A 16,877-nucleotide genomic window follows, 5' to 3' on the forward strand; every position below is an offset into this window, starting at 1 on the left:
TCATGGAATTGCTTGTGAAACAGAGAAGCAGCAACTGTATAATGCTGAAACAAAGAGTTGAATCAATCCATTTGGGGGAGGAAAAGTGGGAAGAGAAAAACTATATACCAGTTTAGCAGGATAAAAAAGAACAAACACCAAATTAGCAAATTCTTCTTTTCTTGACAGGTTGTGAACCCCTTTTTACCTTGAAAAAAAAAAACACCAGTTCTCTTACCATTAAAATGGATTTATTTGGGAATGGCAGAATTGCAATTCAGGGCATGCAAGCTATGACAAAACCATAGGCCAGTCTGGAGAACAAAGGAGAGGAATGTAGCCTTATGGAGACAGAGGAAGCAGAGAGGGGTTGATTTGGGTGAAAGTCCACTGGAGGAAAGTGAGAGTTCAGGGTGGTTGGTGGCTTCTCATTGGCTGAGTGGTGGCAATTTTTCATTGGCTGGGCTGTTGCTGGGCCAGGAGAAAATCTTCCTTCCTCCTACTGGGGTAGTAAAGTAGGTTTCTTCCTGTTGGAAAAATTGCAAGGTACCACTTCTTCCTGTTGGGGGTGGCAGTTGACACGGAGTTGGTGGGGCATAAGCACACCCCATTCTGGCCTCCCAAATCCACTTCGAATGGGATTTGTTTGATTCTATTTCAAAGCTTCACAGTATAAAAACCATTTTTCACAGCATCCAACTTGTAAGAAATAAATGTTCAGTTTTCACTGCTTCTCAGAAATGGACAACCACAGACAGGGTTCTCATGATATCATTAAAGATAGGAGAACTGTGGCTCAATGCCTCTTGAGAAACAGAATATTTGTAGTGCTTGCCTGAACCTTGACACATGATGTTGAACAGCACAAGAAGATTGAAGGTTTACCCTCAGAGCAAAGATGAGCCCAGGGCCTAGGTTCCAGACAAGAGTCACCTGAAAGTGTGTTTAAACTCAGATTCCCGAGCCAGTAGGTCTAGGTGGGACCCATGAATTTGCCCTTCTAACTTCCCAAGTGACCCAGGGAACCCATTTTGAGGAACATTGCTTCTAGCAGAAGCCCCTTAGTTTGCAGCAGAGAGCCCTGAAAGTTATATCCCTAATTGAGAAAAACATCTATTTTTGCAAAAAGACATTGTGTTTTGATAACATATTTCTTGACATTTAAATATTTTACATTAAAATTTGAATTTAAAATTTGCAATTATTTTAAATTATTTAAAAATTTTTTATATCAAGACAATTATGATAATGATAATTTGAAATATCGGGAAAAAAATTAATACATTTCTGCCTATAGATACAAGCTGTCTCCTCAAAAAAAGAGCCTGTGAGAACCAGATCTTGGTGTCACTTACCATTATCATCCCATGGCCTTGATACACTGATCCACAAACTGCCCAAAAATCCCAGTGGAACTCATCCTGCCCTGCTGGCTACAGTGACCTGTTCGCCAAAGCAGAAATTGGGGTGGCTGGTCACTCAGGTGCCTTTACCTGCAGTGTTCACCTGCAGGGGCTGTGGGAGTGGTGAATGGGGTCTGAATTGGAACTCTACCACTTACAAGCTCAGTGGTGATAACAAGCAATTTGCCTCTCTGAGCCTTAGGTTCCTCTCTTGTGAAAAAAAAAAAAAAAGAAGCAATAAAGCCATGTACTTAGTCCTGCAGCTGTGGGGCTTAACTGAGACGTAGAGATCCTGGCATGGTGCTTGGCCCAAAGACAATGCTCAGCACCCCCCATACCTTCCCTCTCCTCATCTTCATTATCGTCAGCATCGTTGATGGGTTAGGACTGTTCCCAGCCTGACACCAACACTCAAGACAAGGCCTCTCCTGAAGCACCACTGATCAGTTTATGACACTCAAATCACCACCAACAGAACATTTTACTAACGAAAGCTTAGATTCTATTCAAGCATACTTGTTCTCTAAATACCAGGCATCAAGGCCAAACCAAAAGAAAAGCAAACACTGGCCCCCCCTCGATTCCTCCCCACTCCAGGAGTGTAATGAAACTGCAAGATTTGACACCTGATCGTCCAAGCTGTAGTACATACCCACTCCTTGCAAAGCTGGCCATGGGCTCCTTAACAGGTGTCTCCCTTAACCAGCTTCACACGATGATAGAAATTCCAGATCCCGCTGAATGCTTTCAAATAGGATTCTGTCCATACACCCAAGAAATGTCAGCTAATTTCATCAAGCTGCAGCATTTCATTGTTTGCTATTACTTTGTTCAGAAATCACTCCCACTGTTAGACAATCAAATAAAGGAGAGCCACCAGAAGGCCACAGAGGAGTTGCGCCAGTGTGGAGCCAACATCCCCAGCAGCGACACCGAGAAAATGTTCTTTCTCATCGAGGTGAGGATTACTTCAATCAAGGGACTCCACGTGACATGCACCAGATCCCTCCAGATGGCCACATCCTCCCTCGTGGCCCAGCACCTCCTGAGGGGGTGCCACGCTCCCCATGGTGTGGCAGGAGCCCTCTGCTGCCCAGGCACCCTCGTCAGTCCCACCTGGATGGGTGATCTGCCCTCCATGCAGCCCCTCCCCACCCCACACTGCTGCCCCAAGTACCAGCCCTTTAATATGGTTACAGCACCGACTGATGGCTTTATCTCCCTTTCAGAAAATTAAGGTGTTTAATCAGGACATCGAAAAGTTAACAGAAGGAGAAGAAGTTGTAAGGGAGAAAGAGACCCGCTTATATAACAAAATCAGAGAGGAGTTTAAGAACTGGGTACTCATACTTACAGCCAACACCCAAAAAGGTGAGTCCTGGCTCCCCCTAAAAGTGGTGCTATTTTCACCAAGACCAGAAGCTACTTCTGGTGCATAAAAGCTTGCAAAGAGCTGAGCAAGCCCTCACCAGTTCAATTAATGCAATTCCACCACCTCCAACTTTCTTCTAGCTTCTTTGTTTTGGGGCTGTACAATTCCACTTACCCATTTCCCCTTCTCTTCACCCTAATCCAAGAGCAAGAAGTCAGTGATTTGGCAAGAACCTCTGTGCTTCACCTGGCAGAGTTCCAGCTTCCATTCTGCTCCATCCCAGATGCCAGTAGGGTTTGTGTGTGTGTGTGTGTGTGTGTGTGTGTGTGTGTGTGTGTGTGTGTGTGTGTGTGTGTGTGCACTTGATAAAAACAGCTCTGTTCACTTCCATGGTAGGATTCCTCCAACTATAGTCTGGATGTATTTGTGGGGGATTTCTAAGTGCTACAAGAATGTTTACGTTTCTGTATATATTGAACTAATTAGGTTCTTTTCTACTCATCATAAACACTACATTTCTATTGCAGGGCAATGGCTCTCAATTGAAACACATTTTCATAGAGTAAGATTTTTGTTTCTGAAAAGTCAGTATATTTCTCAAACTGGCATTATCAGACCATGAATTATTCGTCTTTTCATTATGGAAAATATTCTGTTTAGAAACATTGCCTTAGGGTACAGTGGGTAAGCAAGACTTAAAAAAAAAAAGTTCCTATCTTTCAAATGTCTGTGGAATCATTAAAATTCACCATGGTGGTTTGTTTTATGTTGCAGTGAAAAATATTATTCATGAAGAAGTCTCAAAATATGAAAAGCAGTATCGTGGCAAAGAGCTTCTCGGATTTGTCAACTACAAGACATTCCAGACCATTGTGCAGCAGTACATCGAACAGCTGGTAGACCCCGCTCTCCTTGTGCTCCAGAAGGCTGTTGGTGAGCAGCTCTCTTGAGTGCCCTTCAGATGGCCACCCAGCAGCTTCCGCAGGTCCCAGTGCCTTGGAGGGAGAGACTGGAGCAATCAAACACAGCCCGCGGGTCTTTGCACATCTGGGTGGGAGGCGAGGGTGCACATTAGCTTTACCTAACCATTGCTAAGCCTCTACCAAGCTATGTGAGGAAGGGTCAGGTGGCCAGGAACTGATAGGACCTGCTGGGGGCGGGTGGTGATGGTGGACTTCATGTCCTCCTGCGGCCAGGTTCCATTCCCTTCTTTGCTCTCGGTCTGTAGATCTGGGAGCTCAGCCCTCAAATGGGGTAATGCATCCTGATTCATCCTCCCTGTGTCATTAACCCATTTATTTCCACTTGCATTTGACTGATGTTCCGTTCTTTCTTTTGTTAGAAATTGTCTGGCAAAGTTTCACTGACACAGCCAAAAAGAATTTTGGTGAATTTTCCAACCTCAATCACACAGCCCAGGTGAGTGCCCACAGTTGGCTTGCCAGTCCCCAGTACTCCTGCCTGTTTTATTGGTGTCTAACCTTTGAAACAAGTTGGATATTTACTGCTGCCTGGAAATATTGGCCAGGGTGATAATTACAGGTCTGCTGGGTTGGTGACCCCAGGCGCAGCTGCTGTGTTGCCTCTGCTTGGGAGTTGTTCTGCACATCCTGGGAGAATTGAAACAAAGTACATGACCTCAGTGTCTTTTCTGCATGACCTTCTGCAGCATGGCAGGCCAGAGGCTTGGTGGTGACACCCTGAGCATATGACTGTACCTAGTGACTGGTTGGCATTTTGAACTTGTTTCTGCTACAAGGGTAGCATTGCCTGTTCATCATACCCCAAAATCTTTATAAGTTTATAAAATATTTCCACAGCTGGGTAGGCTTCTACTTAGCAACCCAGAAACCCTCCCCTCAACCCATGTCTCAGTAAAGGAAAGAGAGGGATGTATGTTCCACCTCCACCTGGGCTCTAGATAAAAATCCTCCTCTGCCAGCACTGGTGGGTCCGAATCTCATGCCACACAGGTGAGCAAGGCAAAGAATTGCTGCCGTTTTTCCATAATACAAGCGAATTTCTCCTTTTGCCACCCTTGCCAGTTGGTGAAAACAAAATCTCCCTCCTGACCTCTCCAAATTCCCTGGGGGCTGTGTCTGAGTCCTGCGGTGCCTCCCTGTGGGATGGGCTGCATGCCTGGTCCTTGATGGACATTTCTCCAGGCCAGCGGTTTCCAAGATGTCCACCATCCTTCCTTGGCCTCAGTGGGCAGGTGCCTGGAGCTCCGTGCTCCTGACAGCAGGAGCGGCTTCTCCTGGGCTCTCACACGGCCCTGCTGGGGTGCAGAAATGTTCTGCTGCAAGCCCAGGGACCGGGGAATTCAGCATCCACCATGGGCCACCTCCTGGGCGTCTGACATAACTAAGAAGCCTCGCATGGCTCCTGGCTCAGCTCCCTGCACCTGCCCGGCTGGGGCTCCCGGAGCTCCCCAGGCCACCAGCCCACACACTCCTCTCTGCCATTTGTACCCCACTCCTCCTGAGCCACATCAGAGCCAGGGTCTTGTCACCTCCAGTGCTACTCTTCTCAGGAAGTGACACATGGGCTGTTGCTGCTCAGGCCCCATCCTGCAAAGCGGTTTGCCACATACCCTCCAAAAAAGAGGAAAATCCAGCCCCTGTGAAACTCACAGGCTCCCCCTCTCAAGCCATTGTGTCTGCCTTCAGTGCATGGAAGCCCATTTGAAACTCAAAGGCCAGGAGGGGACTCCTCCCCACAGTGTCATCGCTCCATTCCCAGCATGCCCTGACCATGTGGGTGAGGCAGGAGTCACAGGATTTCTGGGAGCGAAGCCGTGCAGCGTTACCCCTCTGTCATTAGCTGTGGAGTCATTCTTGAATGCAAGATGAATGATGCATAGCAAGGTGCTGAAGCAGGAAGACGGTGGCGTGGAGGGAAGGGCAGCGGGGCAGGCAGGGCCCACCCCGGGTGGAAGCACAGAGCAGGGCTGATGAGGACACTGGCTCCTTCTGAAAATCACCTTTTACGATCTCATTCTTTGATCTTAAATTCTTTTTAATTTTGTTTCAACATTCCTAAGTTGTGTAAACCACAAGGTGAGAAAAAGAAAAGGAGTACCGTGTTTCTTTTTCCAACCAGAGCAAGATTGAAGACATAAAAACAAAACAAGCGGAAACAGCGGAAAATCTGATCCGCCTTCAGTTCAGGATGGAGCAGCTGGTTTATTGTCAGGACCAGATTTACAGTGTGGTTCTGAACAAAGTCCGAGAGGAGGTGTTTAACCCAGTGGGAAAGCCTTCCCAGAATCATTTGAAATCGCCTGTTTCAAATAATACCTCCTCAGTTTCCTCCATCAATGAAATCGGGGTGCACCTGGATGCCTATTTCCTGGTGAGTGTGTACATGCACAGGCCAGGGCGCTGCGGGGTCTGCCGCGTGGACAGTGGGGTATCCCGACGGAGAGCTGCTTCACTGAGCAAGGAAGGGAGGGGGATCTGCTCTGCACTGAGCCCTTCTGCTGTGATAAATGACTCATACATTATCTCAGCTCTAGTTTCACAGAAACCCAATCAAGACACCTTTAATTAATTTGCCCCAAATGAGGTTTTTAATGTGGCAGAGCATGTACTCAAAATTAATTCCAACTCCAAAATTCTTTATATTCTATGCTATGCATGAATTGAAAAATTACTATTATCAAAATACAGCAAGATACCAGGAGCACTAACTTTCCTGGTTATAATTAGCTTTCCTTGATGTTCAGAAGGCTGTCAGCCCTGGGAGGGCCTCAAACTCACCAGCTCCAGAAAACAGGAATGAAAATTCCTAGATTTTGCAACCCAATCAATTTCATGGTTTCTAACCCTCTGCCCATGGGCTAAAGTATTAGGGTACACAGAAGGAAGATAGCTTTTAAACTGCATGGAAGCCCTACTCCTGGATAGGATAGGATAGGATAGGATAGGATAGGATAGGATAGGACAGGATAGGATAGGATAGGATAATATCCTTAATCAGAATAGAAAGTAGAGTTGCCCCATGTAGGGTCCAGCTTCAGGCGAACTGGATATGCTGATGAAGAGGGAATGAGGTGAGCATTAAAGCAGGTCTTGATCTGCTCCCAGAGGGAGCCACAGGGTCTCGGGGCCAGGTGGTCTTTCTAGGGAGATGGAGTGGGAGTGAGGGAGAGGGGGAAGGGATTCCTGGGAAGGCTGGGGTGTCCAGAATGTCGTATGGGTCTGCTAGCCATCAGGTAGGTTCTGAGTGCCAGAGGCAATACCTAATCATTGGGAAGCCCAGATAGAAACTTCCAGTGGTTTGATACTGACCACTGAGGCAGGAGTGGATGGCACCTAAGACTGAGCAGAGGGACCATTCATGCATCCAAGAACCCCAGGGCTTCTCTCTGTAACCACAGGCCTTGGGCCAAGACCCCTCCAGCTCACCCTTCTTACCCCCTCTTCCAGGAAACGAGCAAACGTCTTGCCAACCAGATCCCATTCATAATTCAGTATTTTATGCTCCAAGAGAATAGTGACTGCCTGCAGAAAGCCATGATGCAGATACTACAGGAAAAAGAGCACTATTCCTGGCTGCTGCAGGAGCAGAGTGGCACCGCCGCCAAGAGGAACTTCCTGAAGGAGAAGATCCACCGGCTGTCTCAGGCGCGGCGTGCGCTCTGTAAATTCTCCAGTTAGAGGGGGATACACGTGGCGGGACTACAGTGCTTTGGGGCTTTTCGTCATGTGTGTGCAGTATGAGGAAGATGGTGCAGGAAGTGGCTTCTCATTTGGGGCTAGACCTTTCTGCTGTTGTCTGTCCATCATCGCTGTACTGCACTCTGCACCAGGGTTCAAATCTCAAGTTCACACACACGCAAGGCTGTCACCTCCACCGGGTGGTCTTCTCTGACCTCCATGAAGATGTGGCTCTCCAGTCTTTGGGCTCCATTGCCCCCATCATTCTCTGTGGATTTGTGTTCCCCCACCGCCATTACATTATGAGACCCCAGAGGGGGAAAGTCAGCACCCCACTCTTCTTCTGTATTTCCAGAGTCGTGCATGCACCTGGCACACAGCAGCCACTTAATAAATGATATCTCAGTGAACAAACGAATGCTGGTGATTACCCAAGGCTTTGGCTTTAATTTGGTTGCTTGGGATGGTGTCCCTTAGCTGGGCACTCAGAGAATTCAGTCGTGCCACCTGCTTCCCACTGTTGGCTGTGCTTGTGTTGCCAGCCCCCTAGGAGAAATGAGCTTGAGTGATATGGATTTTAATTTGTACTGTTTCCCTTGAGCAGTGAGTTTCCATTGCTCTGTTAAATCTTGAAGAAGGAAAAGAGTTGTTTCCACACCTGCCCAAATATTATCAATATTTAATTAGGAAATTCAAGAATATGATTTCATAAGAAAATAATAAGGAAAAGCATTTTCCAAAAAAAATACAGAACTGCCAGAGTCAAGCTCCAGCCCAGGAGTGGGTCACGAAGGAAAGGACAGCGTCGGCAAGTGTGGAGATGAGTGAGAAGACGAAACACCCAATTAAGGTTATAACATCTCCTGACATCAAGCAAAAGGGTCTTTATTTTTATATCTTTTTAAGGTTTACATAATGTTAAACATTTTTCTTTAATCATGAATAATACAATCCTTTATCTGTCAGTTTACATAATTTCAGCTTATTACCCTTAAGTAAATATCATTTATTCTAATAGTAGCCATTTAACATTTAATTTTTAACTTTCCCCTAGTCTATTGTGATTAGTAATTCATGTAAGCTACATGCTAAGTGCTAAACAGAAAATGGCATGAGACAGCATGTGGCTAAGTGTGTGGGCTATGATTTTTACTTTAAACATGTAAAATTATAGAGTTTAAGATATGTGTCAAAGGCTATATAAAGTTTAAACAGGCTATATAAATGCAAGCTATATGTCTTTTGGTCATTAACTGTAATGCTATATTATTAATTAAATTCTATCTTACACATGTGGGTTGAGGCTTACATCTAAAGTCTAGGGATGGTACTCCTATCACCTATAAGTTTTAACATTCCTCAACATTCCTATAAATACAATAAAAACACCTTATTCTTTCATAATATTCATTCCACAATTTCAGGTGTTCACACCTTTCCTCCTGCATCTACAGGCACCAAGGTCTTGCAGTACTCTTTAATCTTTCATATAATGATACTAAATCTGCTCTTACTACCTTACCATTAATATAATAATATTTTGTCATAAATTCATTATAAACTTTTATATATGGGATATTTATAAATTTAAATCTTCCTATTTTGCTCATAACTTCTTTTTTCAAGGGGAATACTAGAGGTGTCTTCTAATATCTAAAGGGGGACCCTGGGTGGTGGGGACTATTAATCTTTATTACTTTGCTGTTTCATATAAATTTCTTAGGAAAATGGGTTTTTCTATGGGGGTTTTCTAATGGCCCAGTGTCCCATAACTCCTGGTTAATCATGTTTCAATTGTTACAAAAGGAGGAACAAACTGCATCTAGTTTTGAGAGGCCTGGGTTGTTCTGCCTCACTTGTTCATGGCAGTATGCCTGGAGCAGCTGGTCCTATAAGACGCTTTCATTTCCGGAATTGCTGCTTTGATCAATATTTTGGGTTATGTTATTTACTAAAGATGAATAAATCTTAAGTACATAAAATTTCCCATATATGAGCCCACTCACCAACATCATAACTGCAAAAATAAGTGCGGGAATTAGCAGGGGCCAGCTATGAGGTTCCCTGTTTTCAGGATTCCCCCGCATGCCTGGACCTTGTCAAACAGGATGAGCAGCATGGCCCGCGCCACACAACTTCACATACCATAGACTGGAGGACAGTGGCTAATTTCATTTTTTTCTTTGAGCTATGCTGTACTTCCCTGTCTCGTCTGAGGGTTTCAGCCCTGGACAAGTTCACTGTGGATTCAGTGAGACCAAGAAATGACAGCGGAACATTCTTGGGGTAAAAGGGTTTATACCTGGCTTTATTTTCATGGCACTAAGTCAAGCACTAGGATCACCTCTAAATCCCGCAGTCTGCAGGTCCGCAATCCACCTCCATCTCTGCCTCTGCCCAGAGCACTGGGCGGAGCCCATTATACAGTGACTCAGTCAATAATACCTCCTTGCCTTAGGGGTGTGGAAGCAGTACCTAGCAGCAGATCACTTACATCATCAGGTAGTTAGGGACAGCTGAGGCTCCTGGCCATAGGAACTTCCATTTTCCACTAAAATTAAAGATTAGGAGAGATTAGTTAAACCATTTCTACTAACTAGGTGTCCCAAGGCCCTGAGTGGAGGCCGTGGTCTCTCATGAAGCTGCAGGCCAGCTGTGCTGCTGGATCAAGGCTCAGCTTGGGACGATACCCTTCTGTGGTTAGCAAATAATGGCCTCCCCATCTGAAAAATAAATTTTCAAAGAGCTAATGCAACAAAGACGGCTGGCTCTCACCCAGAAAAATGGCTCTGTAAGGGCCCGACCTTCCCCTGTGAGAGTAGATTGGGCCGCGTGTACACCAGGCCCAGGCTCAGGGCCACCAGCTCAGAACCACCAGCTTTTCAGCATCTGTCTCCTTGGTGCAGGACTCTCTGCTGGGCCAGGGCAGACAGGAAGGCAAAGGCTGGACTGTGCCCTTGAGGACCTGATAAATAAGAGCTTTGCAGGAGCCAGCCTTCTCAGGTTTTAACTGCCAAGGAATCTTCTTAAAACGCAGATTGATTCAGGGGTCTTAGGGCGGCCCAAGACACTGCATTTCTACCGAACTCCCAAGTGAAGCCAGGGCTGCTGGACTCCGGCCCAGAGGAGAGGAGTGTGTCTACGTCACCAGCACAGAAGCCAGAACGGGGCAAATGACACCAGACTCTGGACTCCCACTCTGGTTGAAAGAGGGGTTGCTGGGCAGGGGCAGCTCTGCCCATCGCTTTCCAGAGTTTCAGGCAGTGATGCCTAACCCGGGTGGTTTCCGGGATGCGAGTCTAGGCACAGTCCTCTCCTCCGGGCACTGCGCCCCCAGGCTCCGCACCGCCTCCTCCTCCGGGCACCGCCCCCCAACCCCAGCCACTCCCCACACCGCCTCTTCCTCCGTCACCGTCCCCCCAGGCCCGCAACGCCTATTCCTTCAGGCACCGCCTCCTCCTCCCGGCACCGCCCCCCAGGCCCCGCACCGCCCCTTCCTCCCCGCAACGCCCCCTTCCCCCTGTGACCCTGGGCTGCGCCTCCTGACTTTCATTTTCGCCAGCGGAGGAGGAGAAAAGAAACAGAAACTGAACCGGAGCTGACGGGGAAACACGAGGTGGGGAAGGAGAGTCAGGGAGGAAACCATGAAGGCCGCGGAGCGGCTGAGGGCAGCCCTCCCGAGGTCACCGAAGCCAGGCATCCGCCTCACCATCACTCACTCATTCATTACAGGAACATTTGTTGGTACACTTTGTGCCAGGAACTCTGCTGATCCCAAGTACAACAGCAAACCCCGGTCCGCCCGGTCGGCAGCCTGGTGGCACAATCGGCGTTCAGAGGACCCAAGACAGTGTGATGAGGCCACGGTCCACGGGGCGGGGAGGGGGGCCGTGAGGCTGACAGCAGCTCCACCGGGCCTGGAGAAGGACAGAGGGAGGCTGCATCCTGGGGGAGGCCCGGCGGACAGAGACAGGAGGAGGAGCACCCCTGAGCGGCAGGAGGTGAGCGTAGTGAGGAAAGAGTTACTTTCAAGCCATGGGCGTCGGGCCAAGCGAGGTGAGGCTGGGCACAGGCGGCATGGTGCTCCAAGCCGGGTACCCCACTCCCTCGCACCCCAGCAGTGGGGCACCCTGCAGCGGTTAACAGGCCTCTGTCCGCTTCCCCCAGGGGTTTGAGAAAATGCCCCGCTGGGGAGGTAGGGAGCCGAGCCTGGAGGCTTGCCAGGCACGGCTTTCATTCCCACCAGCTCAGCTCCTCCCTGCAAGCCGGGGCCTGGCCAGACTGGAGGTCAGAGTGCCGGACAAGTACCGGGGAGAGCCCAGGCACACGTACTGCCTAGGCAGCAGGGCTTGGGGCAGTATGACTGGCCACTAACATACTTCCCTATGATGCTGTTTTTGCCAAATACCTTTTAATTGAGGTAGGAAAAAAATGGAGGTGAAAAAAAGTAGTAGGAGGGTAGGACCCAGGGACTGAGGTGGCTGAGCACCTCAGTCCAGTTAAACTCAGGCCGTGCCTACTGAGCACCTGCTGTTGGTAGGGCATAGGCGCTGGAGGGATCCAAGCTTTGTAAGACCTCTGCCCTGCTGTCGTGGAGGCGGCAGCCCCAGTGAGGAGGTGGCTGCATCCCTCACTATCCAGAACCTCACACCCATCTGGGACGCAGCAGCATCTTGGCCTGAGCTAAGCCGGCAGGGGGCCAAGAAGAGGCATGACCCAGGCTTGGCAGGAGCTCCTGGGGCAGTGGCATAGACTGGGGACATCACAGCTGGAAGTCGGCAGGGCTGGGGGATGGGTCCGGGAGCCTCAGAGGGTAGGCCAGCAGCAATGTGGGCCGTGTTCAGGAGTGCTGAGTGGGGTGCTGAGCCTAAGGACAATCTCAAGGGCTGAGCTTGAACGTGTTGTGCCCCGTTTCCTTGAGTCCCCCGTGTGGAGCCTCAGTCACCAGCCTCAGTCGCGAGATGTTAGAGCAAAAGAGGTCTTTATTGCTAGTTCGAACTAGGGTCCCAGCAGCCCATCAAAACACAGGACTCGGTCTGAGACCCTGAACAAAGTTCCCTTTTTGCTTTTATACTTTTGGAAATTGGGCGTGGCTTGAGCAGGAAACTTCTTACTCAAGATGGAGGACACAGAACCAAAATGGAGGCAGGGGATCGTGTAGGGGGCATAGTTATTCAAGATGGAGGGCACAAAATGGAGGCAGGGGGTCAGGTAGGGGACATAGTTATTCAAGATGGAGGACACAAAATGGAGGCAGGGGGTCAAGCTAACCTTCCAGGGGTCCCACAAACGTATTTGGGAGAATACAGAGTAACCCATGTTTCTAGAGAAGGAATGGTCAGCAGTTCTGGTGAAAGGCTGTGAGCTTCCTCAGGACAGGAGCGCCTTTTGTGAGTTTAGATTGGGGAGAGGATGCTAGAGAGCACAGGCTTGGGGAGAAAAGGCTGGAAGCAATCTCAGCTCCCCCATATCCTGGTTAGGAGGCCCAGCAGTGCCTGACTTCTCTGCTTCAGTGTCCTTATGTGCAAAACGGGGGTGATAATCTTACCCCCCACACAGAGCTGTTGTGAACGGAGCCATTCTCCTGTGCTGGCACCTGGCACCTACTAGTACTCAGAGCACAGGAACTATGATTGTATTATTACTTAATTACACCTCATATAAGCCCCTGCCTCTCAGGGATCTGCCATATCATGTGCAAACTAGAAACAAGGAAGTATCTGAATCTCAGGCCACCAGGAAAGGGGGAGGCATGATTAGTGCCTGAGGTGCCAAATCAAAAGGGAGCTTGTCTGCATCTATGGTGCATGAGTGCATGCCCCTCACCCACCTCCTGGTCCCGGCCCTGAAGTAACCAACCAGAAGTAACTAAGGCCCAGAGGGATGAGTGGCCAAAGTTTCCTGCTAATTAGGGCCACCCCAGCTGGGGCTGCCCAGAACCCAGCACTGGACTCTGCAGAGCAAGGGGGACTTCCGGCCAGATGGTTGCATGGTGGGGTCTCCTCCCCAGATCTGGGTGGTCGCCATAGTTCTATACAGGCTTTCTCTGACCCCAGGCCTTGGACTGGGGTGGGACAGTCCTTCCTGATTACAGGAGTCTTGGGGGGAGGAGGCTTGTTGTCAGGGACTCGGAGTTGAGCTCAGGAGAATGGAGGGGGCATGCCAGCCCCTTCCCAAGGGAAATGTTAACTCCTCACCCACTGAGCCACCATGGGGTGGGCCGCTGCTGGGTCCGCTTGACTTCAGTCCCCCACTTCTACCCATTTCCAGAAATCAGAGCCAAATTCCAGGGTGGGCTTGAAGAGGACAAGGAGAATTGGGAAGGGAGTGTGAAAATAAAGGAAAACCTCACTGAAATGGAGTCAGGAGGCTAGGAGCGGGGGAGCCACAAAGTGCTCCACATCAGTTATAGGAAGCACTGTCAATCACAGACCCCAATAGGAGGATCTTACACCAGAAGGAGCCGTCAGTTACAGTTACAGACCCCAAGACGGAGAGATGTACAGGGCATCTCCCACAGAAGTCGGCTACCCCTGCAACTCAGCCAGTGAGAAGCTGAGTTCACCCTGAAACCGCCGGCTTTTCTCCAATGTACTTTCCTTCAAAACAACCCCGGCTAACTTCTTCCTTCTTCTCCGTGAGAACGTTCCTCTCCTTCATTCACTGTGCTTATGGTTTTGCCATACCTTTCCTGTCCTGAATTGCAATTCTCTGCTATTCCCAAATAGATCCATTTTTGCTGGTAAAATAACTGACTTTTATTTCTAAGAGTAACAGGAAGAAGATGAAGCGGGTCTACCATGGGGACGGGCTGGAGGGGGAGCTGCCATCAACATAGAAGGCTCTTGAATCCCAGCTGGTGCGAGCCCAGAGAACCTCCCGCGGGGATATAAGACACCCGTTATCAGTGCATCTTTGGAACACCAGGGATTAACTGACGGGCTAGTTAAGGCTGTAGTTCAGCTTCCATGACTACAGGCCATTAGAGCAGCCGTTCTCAAACTGCTGCAGAATCGCCAGAAGGACCTGAAAACCCAGGCCACTGGGCGCAGCCGCCGAGTTTCTGATGCAGCTGGTGCGGGGTGGGGCCCGAGGGAGCTGGATGCTGCTGGCACCGGCGCAGGCTAAGGGCACCCGGGGAGGCTGAGCTCAGGCCTGCGTGTGTATGTGGGGGCGGGAAGGGGGCATTCCGTAGGGTTCGGTTTCGATTCTGCCGAGGTCCACAGCTTGGGCCCTTCCATCCTTGGGTCCTTGGCGACCAGGAGTTTCGTTTCTCCGCGGCCGGGGGCGGGCTGGCAGCGAGGGGCGGCGCTGGCGCTGCATAAAGCGGAGGGGCGCGGGCGGCGCGCACTCGCCGCGGCGCGGTGACAGGTGAGTGTCGCGCTGCAGGGTCCGCGCACCCCCCAGCCGGACAGGGGCTCGGAGAGGCTTTGGGACGGCTGGCTGCGAAGCCCACCGCGGCGGGTGCGCGCAGGGGCGCAGGCGGTAGTGGTTACGGGGGTGACGATGGCAGAGCGAAGCCGGCCGGCTCGGAGCGCGGCCGATCCCCCTTCGGGCCAACAGGCTGCTAGGTTCCCGGGGACCCACCACGAACAGTCCGCGGGGTCCCGCGGCTTTTATGCTTGAGGAGGTGGGAAGGTGGAGGGGGCGAGGGAAGGGGCTCTCCGAGGGAGCCGATTAAGGGGGAGCGCACTGGGGAACTCTCACCTGCGCTGCCGCGGCCTCGGAGCCCACCCCGAACGCCCACCATCATTGACATCATTTTCTATTTCCTGCGAAGGAGTGCAAACCGGACAGTCAACAGTCCGGTGAGGGGGTGCGGGGTTGGAAGCTCAGAGACAAGGCGTCTATGCCAATCCTGATGAATAGAAGGTTCGAGAGGAGGGTTCAGGCGAGGACGCTGTGCGTACCGGAGCCGTGGGGTGGGGGAGGCAGGGCTGGGAGTGACAAGGCATGGGCACAAGCGCGCCGTGAGTGTGGGGAGATGCCCGCGGACCCCCTTCCTCTGAGCTTGGGTAGCGGGCGCCACCGAGTTGGGGGACACACTGAGCTTGCCGGATGGAGGGAGGTAGACGGGCCTGGGAGCCGGCAGAGGGCACCCAGGCGCTGCCGGGACCTGCACTCCCCACCGCGGGAGGCTGCTGGCCTTGCAGGTGGGTTCTTGGAATTATTTGGTCAGATCCACTGATGGAAGAAGGGTCATGTGATGCTAACCCTCAGCCGTCAGCCCGACTGGCTCCTAAACCGTCTGAGCAAGTTTGCCCTTTCACCTTGCAACAGACCCAAGGGCCGGGGTTCTCAGCCCTCGCGACGTGGGCGCGCCCCCACTCCCAGGCAGGCTCTCGGCTCTCCACGTACCCGGCGCTTAGCTCGGCTGGCCGGGCAGAGAGCGTAGGATCTAAAGTACAGGATATTCTCCCTTTCACCATGAAAAGTTTAAACATCAGAGGGTTTGAGGAAGGCAGAACACTTTCAAGAGAAAAAGCAAATGTAAATCCTGCGAGGATTATTTCTAAAACGAAACTAATCTGAAGTGGAGGGGCAGCCAGCCCCACCCCCATGGACAGGTGGAGCCTGCCTGGGCGGACACAGACCTGCCCTGCGCAGGAATGGGAAAGTCCTGCTGCACCTGTGTTTCTCCCCTCCCTACCCCAGCCTTAGGGGGGAGAGGAGATCCTGGGACAGTGACCCCACCTCCACCGACGGGGTTGTGAAGTAGTGAGGGAAGGTAAGAGCGGGAGAAAGGAGAGCTGGGGGTGGGGCTCCCGCCTCCCGCCCCGGAACTCCCTGCTGTCTTGTCCTCAAACCCCGGACACGGATCAGACCTTTTGTGAGCAGCCAGGCGCTTGACTCGGCCAGGGCCAGCATCGGTGAACGCACTCAGGTCGGCTTGACAACGGCGTCTGGGTGCTGAGGGTCATGAATAAGAAGAAACTTTTTAATTACGGAGACTGCCCTGCTCCTGAAACCCACGCTGATTTTCAAAGATGATCTAAGAAAGGGACAAACGTTTAAGATGTACAGACAAAACCCACAAGATTTTTGCTTTCGAGGAATTTCAGTTTACAAAACAGGGAGGGACGCTATTCACAAAGTCCTATTTTTGATCCAGCTGCAACGAGTGGTCACGGGGGTGCAAGCCCCGAGGACCAATGATGTCACCTGCCTGGGTGCAGGGAGGCCAACTGAGGCGGCTGTGGTCTTCAACATGGGCTGGGACCCCCTGGGCACACAAAGTCTTTCCAAAGGCCTGGTGAGGGGGTGGAGGGAATAAATTTTCAGATTGCCAGATTCCTAAGGATTCTTTAAAATAAATTGCCTTTCAAAGTCACCTACCTCCCACTTTCAGTGAAAGGAATGCATTCCTCTTTGCCTCTTGTTTCTATAACCTTGCCCTTTTAATGGAATCAGTATTGAAGAAGACTGCATAGCTCCTGGGGGGAGGGTCCCATGAAAAACAGC

The 16,877-nt window shown here is 50.5% G+C and overlaps 1 protein-coding gene and 1 long non-coding RNA gene across 2 annotated transcripts in view; one reads left to right on the plus strand and one right to left on the minus strand.

Annotated features, from left to right (window-relative positions):
• MX2 (MX dynamin like GTPase 2) overlaps positions 1 to 7,833 on the plus strand; it is a 32,132-nt gene extending 24,299 nt beyond the window's left edge. Inside the window, exons 9-14 of the mRNA XM_036876903.2 lie at positions 2,218 to 2,340; positions 2,612 to 2,753; positions 3,529 to 3,687; positions 4,097 to 4,173; positions 5,857 to 6,108; positions 7,185 to 7,833. Coding sequence (XP_036732798.1) covers positions 2,218 to 2,340; positions 2,612 to 2,753; positions 3,529 to 3,687; positions 4,097 to 4,173; positions 5,857 to 6,108; positions 7,185 to 7,415 — 984 coding nt within the window. The 3' untranslated portion in view covers positions 7,416 to 7,833. The remainder of the gene's footprint in view (positions 1 to 2,217; positions 2,341 to 2,611; positions 2,754 to 3,528; positions 3,688 to 4,096; positions 4,174 to 5,856; positions 6,109 to 7,184) is intronic.
• LOC118907879 (uncharacterized) lies at positions 433 to 11,427 on the minus strand. The gene is made up of 4 exons (XR_005023007.2): positions 11,009 to 11,427; positions 9,910 to 9,966; positions 1,335 to 1,422; positions 433 to 538 (listed from the first exon to the last, which is right to left on the minus strand). It is a non-coding gene; the product is annotated as an uncharacterized LOC118907879 (long non-coding RNA).
• Between the last annotated feature and the right edge of the window lie 5,450 nt (positions 11,428 to 16,877).

This window comes from Manis pentadactyla, chromosome 1 (assembly GCF_030020395.1).
Source record: "Manis pentadactyla isolate mManPen7 chromosome 1, mManPen7.hap1, whole genome shotgun sequence".
Lineage (NCBI taxonomy): Eukaryota > Metazoa > Chordata > Mammalia > Pholidota > Manidae > Manis > Manis pentadactyla.